Source organism: Rhinolophus sinicus, linkage group LG02 (assembly GCF_036562045.2).
Source record: "Rhinolophus sinicus isolate RSC01 linkage group LG02, ASM3656204v1, whole genome shotgun sequence".
Lineage (NCBI taxonomy): Eukaryota > Metazoa > Chordata > Mammalia > Chiroptera > Rhinolophidae > Rhinolophus > Rhinolophus sinicus.
This window is the reverse complement of record NC_133752.1, coordinates 48,231,531-48,245,795: the sequence shown is the minus strand read 5'-3', so window position 1 is coordinate 48,245,795 and position 14,265 is coordinate 48,231,531. Positions and strand designations below refer to the sequence as shown.

At 43.6% G+C, this 14,265-nt stretch overlaps 1 protein-coding gene across 1 annotated transcript in view; it reads left to right on the top strand.

Moving 5' to 3' along the window:
• The first annotated feature begins 2,773 nt into the window (after window positions 1-2,773).
• CDS1 (CDP-diacylglycerol synthase 1) overlaps window positions 2,774-14,265 on the top strand; it is a 51,310-nt gene continuing 39,818 nt past the window's right edge. The window contains exon 1 of the mRNA XM_019731301.2: window positions 2,774-3,423. Within this exon, the coding sequence (XP_019586860.2) occupies window positions 3,307-3,423 (117 nt within the window). The 5' untranslated portion in view covers window positions 2,774-3,306. The remainder of the gene's footprint in view (window positions 3,424-14,265) is intronic.

Sequence of the window (14,265 nt, the reverse complement as noted above, 5' to 3'; positions counted from 1 at the left end):
TGGTTCATAGTGTGGTCTCTCCCACGTGCCTCCAGGTTTAGCACAGGCAGCGAACAACCATGGTCGCTTTGTAGCTCCTACCAAGCAGGCCCCGAACAGCCACAAGCAGTGGATGACCTGGGCCTGCACCAGAGCCCCTCCCAAGAGGTCCAGAGCCAACATACTTGGAGGGTGGCTTCAGACCACAGCAGAACACCGCCCAGTTAGCCCCGTAAGTGGCACACACAAAGGGTGGTCTCAACAGGCACCAGAGCCCGCTGGGGCAAATTCCACTCCAGGAGTGTGCCTATAGCAATCAAGGCTCAACAATAATGAGAGGGTACCCACAACCCATACAAGAGACACTCCTGGAGCACCCGGAGCAGGGGACCAGGGAGACTGTGCCATTGGGCCCCACAGGACACCTACTATATAAGACCATGCAGCCAAGACTAGGAGACATAGCATATCTACCTATTACATAGAAACAAACACAGAGAGGCAGCCAAATGAGGAAACAAAGAAATGTGTCCCCCAAATCACAAATACTACATATATTTCTTTGGTTATGCTGTATCTCTGCCATTCATTCATTTCTTCATTCACTTCTTCAACAAATGTGTTGACTATGTGGAGGTGAAGGTGAGTACTGTGGCGAGGGTTTGGCCTGTCAAGATGAATAAGCTGTGCTTCCTGTTGTCTGGGCTCAGTGTAACCACTCAATGAGTGGCAATAACTATAATGAAGAAGACAGAAAGAAATTACCGTCTCAGCTGAAATATAGGAAGTAGGCAGAGCTTAAGGAAGGGTGAGGTAAAGTAGTAAACCACTCTATTTCGGCAGTCTCTGCACTGGGCCCATTTTTCCTGGGTCAGGGAATTCTATTTCTTCTGTCATGCACTTATGTCCTCTGTTGTTACTTCCTGTTACTTCTCTCACTACCTTTTTTCTCCTGTAGCAAAGGGAGAAGACAGTCAAAGGAGCTATTGGGTTGACTAGGGGAAGTGGAGGAAACCATCGTGGCACCTTGCTATGCTAGGTACTCTTTTCTTGAGGCATGGGGAAAAGGGAGGATTGGATTCTGATAAAGTGAGCTTTCGTTGCAGAGTCATGTGTAAGCTGGAAGGGACCACAGAGGCCATTCTCCTTACTATCCAATTTATAGTTGGGGACATTGAGGCTTAATGACTTATCCAAGGCTACACAGGCAATTAGTGGCATCGGTGGGACAAGAACTAGACTTCTTAACTTCCACAAAGGTTAGAATGGACCAGTGGAGCACTTCTAATGCCCCTTTTTGCTGGGTGAGGTGAGGGAGTCAGAGATGGAAACTCCACTACTGCCTTTAGCAGCCTCTTCAACCTTATGTTCTTGACAATGAGGCAGTCCTTAATTTCTGGTTCTCCAAAGAAATGGAGAACAACTGATTAACCTAGTCACCCCACATCTTCTGTGCTTTAAAGGAAAATCACTCAATAATAACTATCTCTCAAAGGACTTATTTTCATATCTTTTATAATTTTTGTTACCCTTCCCATAAGACTGACCCATTTCTCTATATACCCTTTTGAAAAGGTGGCTACTCAATCTGAACCTAGAGCTTTAAAGATTTGTTTGATGAACTAAAATGATTTCCTTGGGCTCTGTTTTTTTTTTTTTTTTTAACTTTTATTTATTTAAGTGTGTTTTTCCAGGACTCCCGCAGCTCGAAGTCAAGTAGTTGTTTCAATCTAGTTGTGGAGGGCATAGCTCACAGTGGCCCATGTGGGGATCCAACAAGCAACTTTGTTAAGAGTATCTGCTCTAAGCAACTGAGCCAACTGGCCGCCCCCTTGTGCTCTGCTTTTTAATGCTTCCTACTTTGACTGTTTTTGCTTGTTATTAAAGTTTCAGGAAAACATTACTTATTTTCAATGTGTTGGTAATGACTTGGAGAAATTAATTTAGTTCTATAAAGGGAATTCCTGAACATTGTCCTGTTTGTGTGATGGGCTGTCCCCCCCCCCCTTTTTTTGGTTTTAAACCATTTGTCAGCTTCTTAGTAATGACCAGGTGCCACATACATATCAGGAAAACTAGTCACCTTCTAACAGGATTTGGAATGGAATTAAATGCGATATTGTGCCTTTCCAGTTCCAGCTTTAGCAACCCAAGGCCCATGACTGCTCAGAGATTAGCTGGTTGGCAGTTTGCACCCCACGCCATCTCAGGGTCCGAGTTCTCTCTTCGGATCCCAGGCAGTGAATTTTGTGAGATTAAATACTCGATTTTCTCTGCGACAGAGCCTGGGTTTGTGACTGAAACTGGCCAAGCCACCCCGGGACGCCCAGTGAGGCAAACGCATCTCCTGTTTTCAAGGTGATGACACTTGGCTAGAATGCCGCGAAGTCAACGAGTCCATCCTGCCAGACAAGTTTCTGTTTCTGGACGCCTCTGAACCTCCGACACACCGCAGTGTGCCGAGCTGATGCAGCTGAGGAGTCATTGGCCGGGGTAGTGCTGAGTGCCGTCAATACCTACCAGACGTCTTTCAGCTTTCCCAGTTGTTCCGGGGACAAGTCTACAAGTTCTCACTCCTCAGTTGGGAGGACGGTGCCCGTCCCTCCGCCACCTCCCTGCTCCTCCTCTTTTCTTCAGCTCTTGCAGCTCATACCTTTTCTCAAAGCTCCATCCAATGTGCGCGCAAAGACGGGGGCAGAGCCTTGGGGCGGGCTCCTGACGTCACCCCTCGGCCAGGGAGGCGGGATTGTGGGAACCGCAGTGTAGCGCAGAGGGGCGGGGCGGGGCGGGGCCTGCGGCGCGTGACCTGGATGCGGGAGGCAGGAACCCGTAGCAAGGTGTAGGGGAGCCCGGACCAGTCGAGTCCAGAGGCGGGGCGGAGAGTGACCCGGCCCAGGCGGCGGGCGCCCAGCGAAGCGCTGAATCGGGTCAAGCTTCCTTCCTCCCTCCCCGCCCCTTCTTCTCCTCCCACCTGGGCCTCTGCGTGGAGACGCGCACCTGGCAACCGGCAGCCGCGCTCCGCCGCGTCCCCGCCTTCTTGGCTCGGGCCGGGCGCCCACAGCCTGACCCGCACGCACCCCGAGCCGATCTCCGGCCCTCGGCGCCGCGCTCGCTGGTGGCGTCCCTCGAGCGCTCGCTCGTTGATGCCGTTTTGGGGGTGACCCGGCGCGGCGGCGGCGCCTCCATGGTGGGGGCGTGTTAGTGGCCGCGGCTCTGCTGGACGTCGAGTGCGCGGCTGCAGGGTGAAGGACAGCCAGCCAGAGAGACCCCGCGCGCAGTTCAGGTTTCGGGGTGCTGGAGGCAGCCACGGCGAAGCGGGAGCGCGAGATGTTGGAGCTGAGACACCGGGGAGGCTGCCCCGGCCCCGGGGGGGCGGTGGCGTCGCCACCCCACGAGGGAGAGGCCGCCGGTGGCGATCACGAAACCGAGAGCACTAGTGACAAAGTAAGTAGAGCCGCGAGAGGCGCACGCCCCGATTAGGTCCTGGTTTGGGCCGGGACACCTGGGAGCATGGGTGGGGCCCACGGAATGCAGGTGAAGCTGTCGGCTGCCCGCTGCGCCTTCCTCCCGGCCTGGCATTATTTCCTCCTTCCTGGAGTGGGTTCGAAAACCCGGACCCCAGTGATGATGCTTTTCCCAGGATAACCGCGGCCGCTGCCGGGATAGCTGGATGATTCAACTTGACTACAATTTATTTTCTTCCCATTCCAGTTTCTGGCCCTCTCCGGGCTCTGGGGCTGACGCTAGAATCTGGATAGAACCTGGCACCTTAGGAACTAGCTGCTACCTCACACCTCTTGTCTGTAGAGGAACAAAGTTAGTAAGGACTAAACTTGTGACAGGCACCTTCGGTTCCAACATGTCATTGGATCCTGACGCTGGAGGCTTGCCTTCTCCCGCTCCCCCATCAGCACTTTCGTTTCCTCTGTCCTTTTTCAGTGTAATAGACTGTGGAGGTTTGAGTGTATCATACACATGACACAATTACAATCCTCCTTCTTTTGAGTCTTTCGCAGACAGTGCAGTTCTTCTGTCTACCAGTAGATTTCATTTGACCTGACAGGTTAATTCATGAGGACTTTTAACTCCCATTTCTATGGATTACCTTTGCTTCAACTTTAAGAATAAGTAGATGTAATACCACTATTACATCTATTTAAAGGTAGAAAAAGATTCAGTGTTAGGTTAATTCGGTAATGTAGTGGTGCAAGAAGGAATTTTTGAAAACAATGCAGTTTTCTGACCCTTTAGACTGGATGGTTTAGGTAATTGGGCCAGAGAATACATTGTTTTATAAAATCTTCTGCTAATAAAATTCCATTTTTATTTCAGAAGCTCAAAGCACTTAAACTGTTTCTAGAAGGCTTCTTTTTTTTTGGAAGCAGGTATTCCCATTTTGAATTACAGAAATGAAGTGGATTGGCCAAGGTCAAGTCAGTGGCCTTTGGAACTAGAACTGGTTTCCTGATTCCCTTTCTTCCGGTTTGTGCTGTTGCTGAGAGCCTCACTGGCAGTTCTGATTTGGGGAGGGTTCCACCTGGAACTTGATGTTGATGAACTTGATGTAATCTAAGTTACAAAGCCCTGATGAGAGCGTATCACATGATATCATGAAATAATAAATTTAACAGTGATTTTAGGAATGAAACTTTAGAATCATTAAGATGACATCTTCTTTACTTTGTTCTGCCTTTGATAGCAGGTGGACTAAAATGAGTCTGTGATAGAACATATGTCAAAGAATTACACAAAATATAACAGTTTCCAGCTACTGAAAGTTGAAGTTACAAAGCTAGGAACCGTGGGCTGAGAACAGTCCTTGTGAAAACTGCCTTGGAAACTAGACCAAAAATAGAATTAATTAGGTTGGGATTTGTTTTGTCTTAGCACTGGTATAGTTTATAATTAAGGAAATAGCAGGTTCCCCATGTCAACTTCCTTAACTAGAAGAAATTAACAAGCTTTTAATAAAAGAAAACATGTTCAGGAAGCATGCATAAAATAACTTTTGATTTAATTGATTTCCTTAACACCCTGATGTATTTAAAATGGAAACTATTTCTGTGGTTTGATTTGACTCATTAGAACTGTTGTCTCTAGCTATCTGTGACTGGGTTTCCTCACTGCGTATTTATTTATTTATTTACTTATAACCACTGCCCTGTTGGTTTTCTTTAATACATACCCAGCTGTATTTTGTTTTCTGAGAGTAGATGTTGCCATATGTAACCTGTTCTGTTAAGATTTCTTAGACAAGGATGAGCATTTTCAAACCATGTCTAAAATGTTGCTGTACTTTTAGAGTTTATCACAAGGAATTCTTGGCAAGCTTTGAGACATTGAACTCTATCCTCTATCTGTCCTTTCTTATCACGGTGTATATTTGAATGCACCTGTATTTCCAGGTCAAGGGCTATTTTAAAATCAGTTTGCACATCGGAGACTGGTTAATAATTGGTCTATTTAAACTCTTTAAGTGCCTTCTCTGTTTAAGTTGCTGTAAAGGGAAAACTCTTGGGGAATTAATGAAAGAAGTGGAGGAGGTGCATTATATTATGCTATTATAGTACACTCCCATGCCATTTTGTAGTCTTTTTATAATGGTGTTATTAACATGACACTCATTGTTCAGGACCTGGAGACTTATGCTGAAAGAAAGCTCTGTGCTCTGGAGAATTAGCAAGTGAAAAATGCTTCTTACCTGCAAGTTCATGTTCCCAATTGTTAAATGCTAGAGTAATACTTGAGAGACAACAAGACCACCTTCTCCAGGAACCCCCAGGAGACATACGAGTTAGCTATTAGAAGTCTGAACAAGGCGTAGTTGGACTCTGCATGGAGACAACAGGAAAAGCTTTAAAGAGGAGGTGAGGGTTGAGCTTGGAATTGAAAGATGGCTGGGGACTCACCAGGTAACAAGTGTTGGAGAAGGGCATTCTAGGCAAAGGGCACACGGAAGTGTTCCCCCGCTTCTTCAGTCCCCCCCTTTTTAAGCCCCTCCTCCCTTGCCCCCCCCACCCCAGTTCAAGCGTTGTTTCTCAGTCTAGTTGTGTAGGACACAGCTCCCTGGCCCATGCTGGTATTATGAGCCTTGCGCTCCTCCTGGCTGTGGCAGTCGGTCAGTAGTCATCCATCAGCTGCTCACAGCAGCTCATGGCAGCTCTCGCCAGCTGCCGGCCACTTATGCTGGCCACTGGCTGCTCATGGCAGCACACAGTAGCCCACGGGTGCAACTCACTGGCCTATGTGGGAATCTAACTGGCGACCTTGGCATTAGGAGCATTGCGCTCCAACCACCGGAGCCACCAGGCTTGCCCTGGAAGTGTTTCTTGAGTCAGGATTCTAGGCACAGGGACCTGAAATTAGTTTGGTAATCCTGGAGCATAAGCTGTGTCTGTTTGGTACATGGGGTGGGAGCCTGAGAGTCTTGTGAAGGAGGTTAGGCTTTATTCCATGGACTTTGGGAAGCCACTGGAAAGTGTTTGCAAAGGCATTAGCTTATCACTCTAGCAGCAGTCTGGAGAAAGTTGGAAGGGGGAAAGATCTGCCACAAAGAATTCAGATAGGAGCATATTGTACATGCTATAGGTGAAAAATGTTGAGAGCTTGAAGTGGATCTATTAGGGGCAGGGGAGTAGGGGTTGAGAGAGAGGATGTATATTTTAGATAATAGTAGTGGGACCTAGACTAGGGTGATCAAAGACTAATAAGCCTGCCAGGAGACACATTTTCATCCATAAGTTAAGAGTCTTTAGGTAAGTGGCAAAAAGTATTGGTCAGTTTTGCAGGTTAGGAGTGAGCATGGGTGAGTTGGTTTGGACAGGGTGTGTCATTCTCTAAAATAGAGAGGTGGTTCCAGGTCGTAATGAAAACTGAAATGGAAGGTCAGGTATGGAAATGTCGACTTTTGAGTAGGATAGGGAGGGGTGAGAACTGAAGACAGCTTTGGGAGGTGTCCAGGGGTAGAGGAGGGTGGGAGATATAGGGAAGGAACCAAGACGATGAGGTTCTGGGAGCGAGGAGAGGAGGCATTGCTTAGAGGACATCAGTAGTGTTTAGGAAAGAGGGTGAGGCATAGAGCACTGGTTAGCAAAAGATCTTAGTAGAAGCCAGGCTTTAGGCTGAGGACTGTGAGAGGTGAAATATAGGTAGTTATTTTCAGGAAGTGCCAGTGGCAAAAGGCAATACGGGATAGCAGGTAGCGTGGACTGGAGGATCAAGTGAAAATTACCTTTTTCAAGGGAAGAAAGATAGGCATTTGTGTGAAGGAGGTCAAGTGGGAGTGAAGATGCTGATCAGAATGGGCAGGTCCTAGAAAAAAGAAAGCAAAGGCTGGATGCAGAAACATTTTGAAAAGAAGAAGAGGGAAGATCAAAGTGTTTGATGCTTTCAATTTTCTCAGTAAAGTAGGGTCTCAGAACCATAGAGCTTCAAGGGATCTTAGAAAACAATGTAGTTCAACCCAATATCCCTCTCTCTCTGTCTCTGTCTCTCTCTCATACTATATATTAAACTTAACTCTGGAGTGTGGTTGTTACTGCCCCAAATGACCTAAAGAGCAAGTGGCAAAGCTGGAACTAGAACTCATCTCTGATGGGACACCTTTAGAGTGTTATTTTAGGGTGTGTAATGTGAAATGATCAAGAAGCAAGCACTAGAATTAATCAAACTCGGTCAGTGAAGATTCAGTTGAACTAAAGTAACACAAATTTGTTGTGTACCAAATTAACATAGCTCTTAACTCGGTAGCAGCAATAGTCATAACAGTCAATATTTGCATAGTGATTTAGGGTTCACAGAGTACTTATACATTTTACTGTATTTGCTCCTCATAACAAATGTTTTAGGGATATCCCCCATTTAATAGCTGAATAGGAAAGGCAGTAGGAATGATTTTGGCCTGGAAATGCCAGGTCAAGGATGTTAAAAGAATGGGGGGGGTGGTCTCTGAGGCCAGGACTGAAGTGGCTGACCATGAGTTAGGGTGGGCAGGGAAGTGGACGGAAGCCCAAGTGGGTTATTGAAGCTCTGGATGGGTTGAGAGAATCTGAGTAATTTCAAGTGTTACCTACCTAACTCAAGGGGTTTGGTTTGCTTGCATGCATCAAAGCCAAAGGAGACTGAATAGGAGTTTGCAGCAAAGAAAGTAAAGGTTTATTTAAGGAAATGGCGCCAAGCCTAGAGACACAGGTGAGGTAGCGCTCAAAGATCAGGCTCCCTGATGATGTGTATGTTACAGATTCTATAGGGCAAAATCACAAGACACTGTAGGTTAGGGGTTCGGGGTCGTGTTGGAAGCTGATGGGTTGGAGGTGAGGAAAGCAACACATCATTTCTTCAGGCCTTGAGGACAGTTCTGAGGTCTGTTCCAGAGTCCCTCTCTGTCCGGTCTCATGGGAAAGTAGCCAGGGGGTGGTTCTACCTTAGGGCTCAGGAACTAAAACATAATTTAGGTCAGGATGTTATCTTTAGTCTGCAGAGGTTCAGACCCTGTGACCATCAGTCAGGTCTGGGCTGCTGTCTTCTCCCTCGGGGGTTGAGGGGTTGCTGGCTGATTCTCAGGGGAAGAGGTCTCAGAGGGGTTACATATAGAGAGAGGGCTATGATTTCTAGGGCTAGGATTTAGAACTAAATTTAATCAAAGTCTTATATAAGGACCCTCCGTCTCACAAGTGAAGCTAAGACCTGATTTACTCGACCAGAAATGGGAGAAAAGGGGGTGCACATGAAGTCGTGGCCAGTAAAGGGGAGCCTGTAAGTGTCCCCAGTGGGCTTTTTATGTGGGGCTGCTGCTTTGTTACAGATTTTGGTTTGTGAAGTTGAGGGTGAAAGCATCCTGAAGTCAGTTAATTTCTGTCCTTCCCCATTTGATATGTGTATAGTCGCTTTCATCAATGCTCATGTTTCTTAAATAAACTTAATTTTGGAACTTATGTTCCTATAAATTCTTTATTTTGGCACACTTCAACATGAGTTGTCTTGGTGCCACCTCAGGTATAATAAACATTTTCTGTATTGTTTCATCTGTCGACGAAAAACATCCAGCCTAAGAGAAAGCTTATAAGAGTTTATTTGAGCCAAACTGATGACAATTGCTGGGAAGCAAAATCTCAACGGATTGAGAAAATGCTCGGCAAAATGGCAGTTTGTAGCTTATTTTATACATAAAATCAAAGGAGGAGGGTTACATAAAATCCACTGGTGATAGATTAAGGGTGTGGGAGAAAGCAAAGTGGGGAAGTCTCTGGGACTGGATAAAAGTAAATTGGAGAGACAGGTACTTCTTTCACATAGGTGAGTGCAGGATAGTTAATAGTTCACTTAGAGATGTTAATGAAGGGACAAGAATAATGAGGCATTCTATAGTTTCCTGCTCTGGTCTTGAAAAAGGGATTAGTGACATTCCAAGGATGTCATTTTAGGTGGTGCAAAAAGACAACGGACAGACCCACTGAAAGGCACATTTTATTGTATTTGCTCCTCATAACAAATGTTTTAGGGATATCCCCCATTTAATAACTTGATGAAGGAAGCTGAAGATGTGACTTCCCACCATGGGTCATGTAGTTATGAAATTTTCTATGCTCATGCCATTTTACGTGGTTATTTTCATTCTCCTGAGCTTGTCAGGTTTAATATGTGGCCCTTTTCCGTCCATACATCTAAATCTAAGCCATTAATAAAATGCTAGTATTTATATCTAGATTTCTAGAATACAATTTTGGGTGATAACTCCTCAACTGTTGATCAGTTGTTAGTGTTACCACCTAAGTAATTTTCCATGATTCTTTTGTTATTTGCAGCCTATTCATTTTATTTAATGACACTTTTTGAGTGCTCACTCCCCAGATATCACCAACCAGCCAATCGGTGAGACAGAGTTGAGTTTATGACTTTGTGATGTGAGGGAGAGCACCCCCACGCCAGAGCTTTGGCAGTCTTGAAGGGGGAAAGACGTGGGTGAATTTTATTGAGTATTGGAAGTTTGGTTTAAGGGTAGGGGATGGGCGGCCTTTCAATTCAGGGACTTGATTAGGATTGGGTGAAGGTCACAGTGTCACAGTTTGGGATTGGTGGCAATAGCCAGGCAAGGATTTTGAGTTTTAGGGAGAAAACTTGTTTGTTGCTGCTTCCGATGGAAGAGTTGATGTGTCTCACAAATTCTTCGTATGAACAGTGAACTCCAGAGCAAGTCTCCAGGAGTAGTAAAGTTATGCTAATGAGACAGTCGAATTCTAAAGTCATGTTAATGTAGGCAATAAGCCATGTGGGGTGAGGCTGGAAGTTTCTGTAAAGTATGTTTTGTATTATACTTGGAACTTCTAAAGAATATCCTGGTGTTACCACATGAGTTTTTTCTTACTGCTTGTGATCTTGACTTTGATCAGAGTATTTTCGTAGTATTTTGAGAAATTTTACCATAGAATGTCATCAGTTATATCAAGTTTTGGATGCAGTGGACTTTTGGATGTAAACAATATTTTGTTTGTCATGAATGTATTAGGGAGGAGTGGAACAATTTAAAATAGTACTGCACTCCAAAAGTTATAAAGAAAAATTACAACATATACATGTATATAGTGTCGACGAAAAAACATCCAGTCTAACAGAAAGCTTATAAGAGTTTATTTGAGCCAAACTGATGACAATTGCCGGGAAGCAAAATCTCAACAGATTGAGAAAATGCTCTGCAGAATGGCGCTTTGCAGTTTATTTTATACGTAGAATCAAAGGAGGAGGGTTACGTGAAATCCATTAGTGGTAGATTAAGGGGCAGGAGAAAGCACGGGGGCGTGGGGTGGTGGTGGTGGTGGTGGTGGGAATCTCTGGGATTGGATAAAAGTAAATTGGAGGGACAGGTGCTTCTTTTACATAGGTGAGTACAGGATAGTTAATAGTTCACTTTTTACAGCACATAGAGATGGTCATCAGGGGACAAGAATAATAATGAGGGATTCTGTAGTTTTATGCTCTAGTCTGGAAGAAGGTATTACTGACCTTCCAAGGATGTTATCTTAGATGCAAAAAGACAACAGACAGGCCCACTTACGGTAGAGATTGACCTTTGTCAAGGAAGCTACAGATTAAAGATGGACTTCCCGCCTTGGCCCACCTTAGTTAAGAATTTTTATGTTCACTCCATCCTGTGTGGTTATTTTCAGTCTCCTGAGCTCATCAGGTTTAACCTGTGGCTCCATCCACAATAATATGATTATTGTTTGTTTTTATGTTTATACTTATATATGTATATGCTTTTTTTGTAAAACAGACTTTTCACATGTTTTTTCAATATGGAGGTTTTGTGTGCTTGTCCTTTAACTATTCTGTTTGGGGGATATCTTTAAAAAATACAGGTTTTAATTCAGTTTAAGGAAAATAGGTCATTTAAGAATTTACAGACATATTGCATAAAGCTTGGCTTGCTTCTGTGTATTCAGTAAATGCTTGTTGGGTGCCTATTATATTTGAAGTTCTGATTGAATGTCACCTTGTAGTTCTTTATACTTTTGAGAATAGGAGTGAAGCCAAGATTTGTTTGTTGCTCAACAACTAACAGAAGAATATACTAACATCTTGGATTGTAGACTTTAACTGCTTGGTGTTATACAAAAAAATTTAACTTCCACAGCTAAAAGACTTTTTAAAAGAAAGGGTTTATTATTTATTAAGCCATTGCTAGCAAAAAAGACCAGTCTTGGGCCATGGAGTCTAAACCACAAGCAGCATGGCTAGGTAGGAAAGAAAACATTTCCATCGTCTAGGAGTTTGCAAGTATTTTTATATATCAAATAGAGGGAAGGAAGAAGAAAGAAAGAAGTAAACCTCTGAAAGAGTTTGCATGAGCTATAGACAAGGGGTGGAGAAGGTGAAGTGGGGCCAGCTCTGGGCCCAGAGTCTGCATAAAGAAATGTCCACTCCTGTAGATTGGCTGGGGCAGCGGTCCTGGAAGCCCACGTGTAAACAACAAGGGGAGGCTCCTGGAGTTTGATGGTGCCTGACTAAAATAATCTGTGGAAATGGCCACTGGAAATTAATCCAAAATTCCGACACATATACAGGAATGTGAGCCATCTTTTCAGAGCAGGCTGTTTTGTCTCTCTCACCCTCTGGCTGTTATAATTTTAATTTAGAACATCAGAATTTTCTTCTTTCCAACGGAATAAAGATACTAAAGCAATTTATAGTTTGCAAAACACTAACATGTACACAATACCAATTTGAATTCTTTCGCAATTGTGTAGACAAGAGAAACAGACTTAGTTTACACCTGAGAAAACTAAAGTGTGAAAATCTAAATTCCTTTCCCAAGGTCACACACAGTATTTAGAGCTGGGATTTACCCTAAATTTTCTGACAACAGTAAGGTAAAGGAGAAATTAGGTATATTGTCCTAAATTTATAAAGCTAACGAAAGTATTTACTTGGGAACTTTTTTTTACTGTTACCATTTTGTGTGATTTGTAAACTATTTTGACGTTTCTGAATTTGGCTAGAAACTTGAGAACCCTTAATTCTGTGATTTCAGGCGCCTGCATTTGAATCAAACAAAATTGTTTCTAGTATTCTTGCTTATTTTATGATTGATTAGGAATCATTAGTTCTTATTGTATAGCTGTCCACATTTTAATTCATTTAGTTGGGAGATTTCTCAGAACCTATTTAATGAGAATAAGGTGGCATTTTGAAGTGACTGCAGAAAGGCAGAGGACGTATTATAATTTCATAGTGACCGATTGATTCTTGATCATTCCTGATCATTCCTTAAGGTAGAGATTGACCTTTGTCAAGGAAGCTACAGACTAAAGATGGACTTCCTGCCATGGCCCACCTTAATTAAGAATTTTTATGTTCACTCGATCCTGTGTGGTTATTTTCAGTCTCCTGAACTTATCAGGTTTAACCTGTGGCTCCATCCACAATAATATGATTATTATTGAGGTATTCCAAGTTTAGTTGTCTTTCCAAATGTTTACTCATTGGATTATCCACAGGTAGAGGTCAAAGTTATTTTTCATGTTATGTCATTGGATGTTTGTTTGCTTAAGACATTGTCAGAATTATCAAGATTTTAAGCTTTCTTTTAAATATAAAATTGGAATGCATAGGAAGGGAGAAACAAGAGTCCAATCCTGTGTGAGGAGCTCAGGAAATTTAAACCTGCTTTTTGCAAACTTGGTGGCTAGGAAAGCAGTAGTGCTTTTTGGGTTCCTAGCTATGCTTACAATTGATAAGTTCTGACATACGAGGTCTGACAAATAAGTTCGCGAACTTGTTGCAACGATGTTGCTAACTTTTTTTTGATATCAGAGGGATTATTCATTATGAATTTGTACCAACTAGACAAACAGTTAACCAAGTTTACTATTTGGAAGTGCTGAAAAGGCTGCGTGAAAAAGACAACCTGAACTTTTCACCAACAATTCATGGCTCTTGCATCACGACAATGCACCAGCTCACATGGCACTGTCTGTGAGGGGGTTTTCAGCCAGTAAATAAATAACTATATTGGAACACCCTCCCTACTCACCTGATCTGACCCCCAATGACTTCTTTCTTTACCCAAAAATAAAGGAAATATTGAAAGGAAGACATTTTGATAACATTCAGGACATCAAGGGTAATACAACGACAGCTCTGATGACCATTCCAAAAAATAGAGTTCCAAAGTTGCTTTGAAGGGTGGACTAGGCCCTGGCATCGGTGCATAGCTTCCCAGGGGGAGTACTTCAAAGGTGACCATAGTGATATTCAGCAGTGAGGAATGTAGCACTTTTTCTAGGATGAGTTTGCAAACTTAATTGTCTGACCTTGTATGTATAAACCCACCTGGAGATGGCGTGTTGGGAGCTATAGACACAGGTTTATGGGGAATCACGAGTGTATAGAGAGCTGAAGAGGAAGCTATGAGGATAAATCAGATCACCTGGTGGTTGGTGGGAGAGCACGGGCTTCAGACAGAAGGGGAAGGTTATTGTCTTTAAATTGTGGGTTTGAGAAGAAGCTCCTAATTCGATTTTCTTAAACATTTTAAGTATGTATCTTCATTCAGTATGTACAATGCTGCATGGCTCTAGTTGATCATTAAAGTACTGTTTCCTTCTTTCCATGATCTCCAATCACACTCTTGTTTTCGTTGTCAAGTCTGGCATCTTTGTAACGGGATCCCTACAAGAAATGCAGAAACACAAAAGTCTGCTACTAATTCTAGGAGTTGAGCAAAATTGCTCTCAAATGCCACTATTTAGGGATTATCTTTCATTCTTTAGTTATTAGAATGAAATTGAA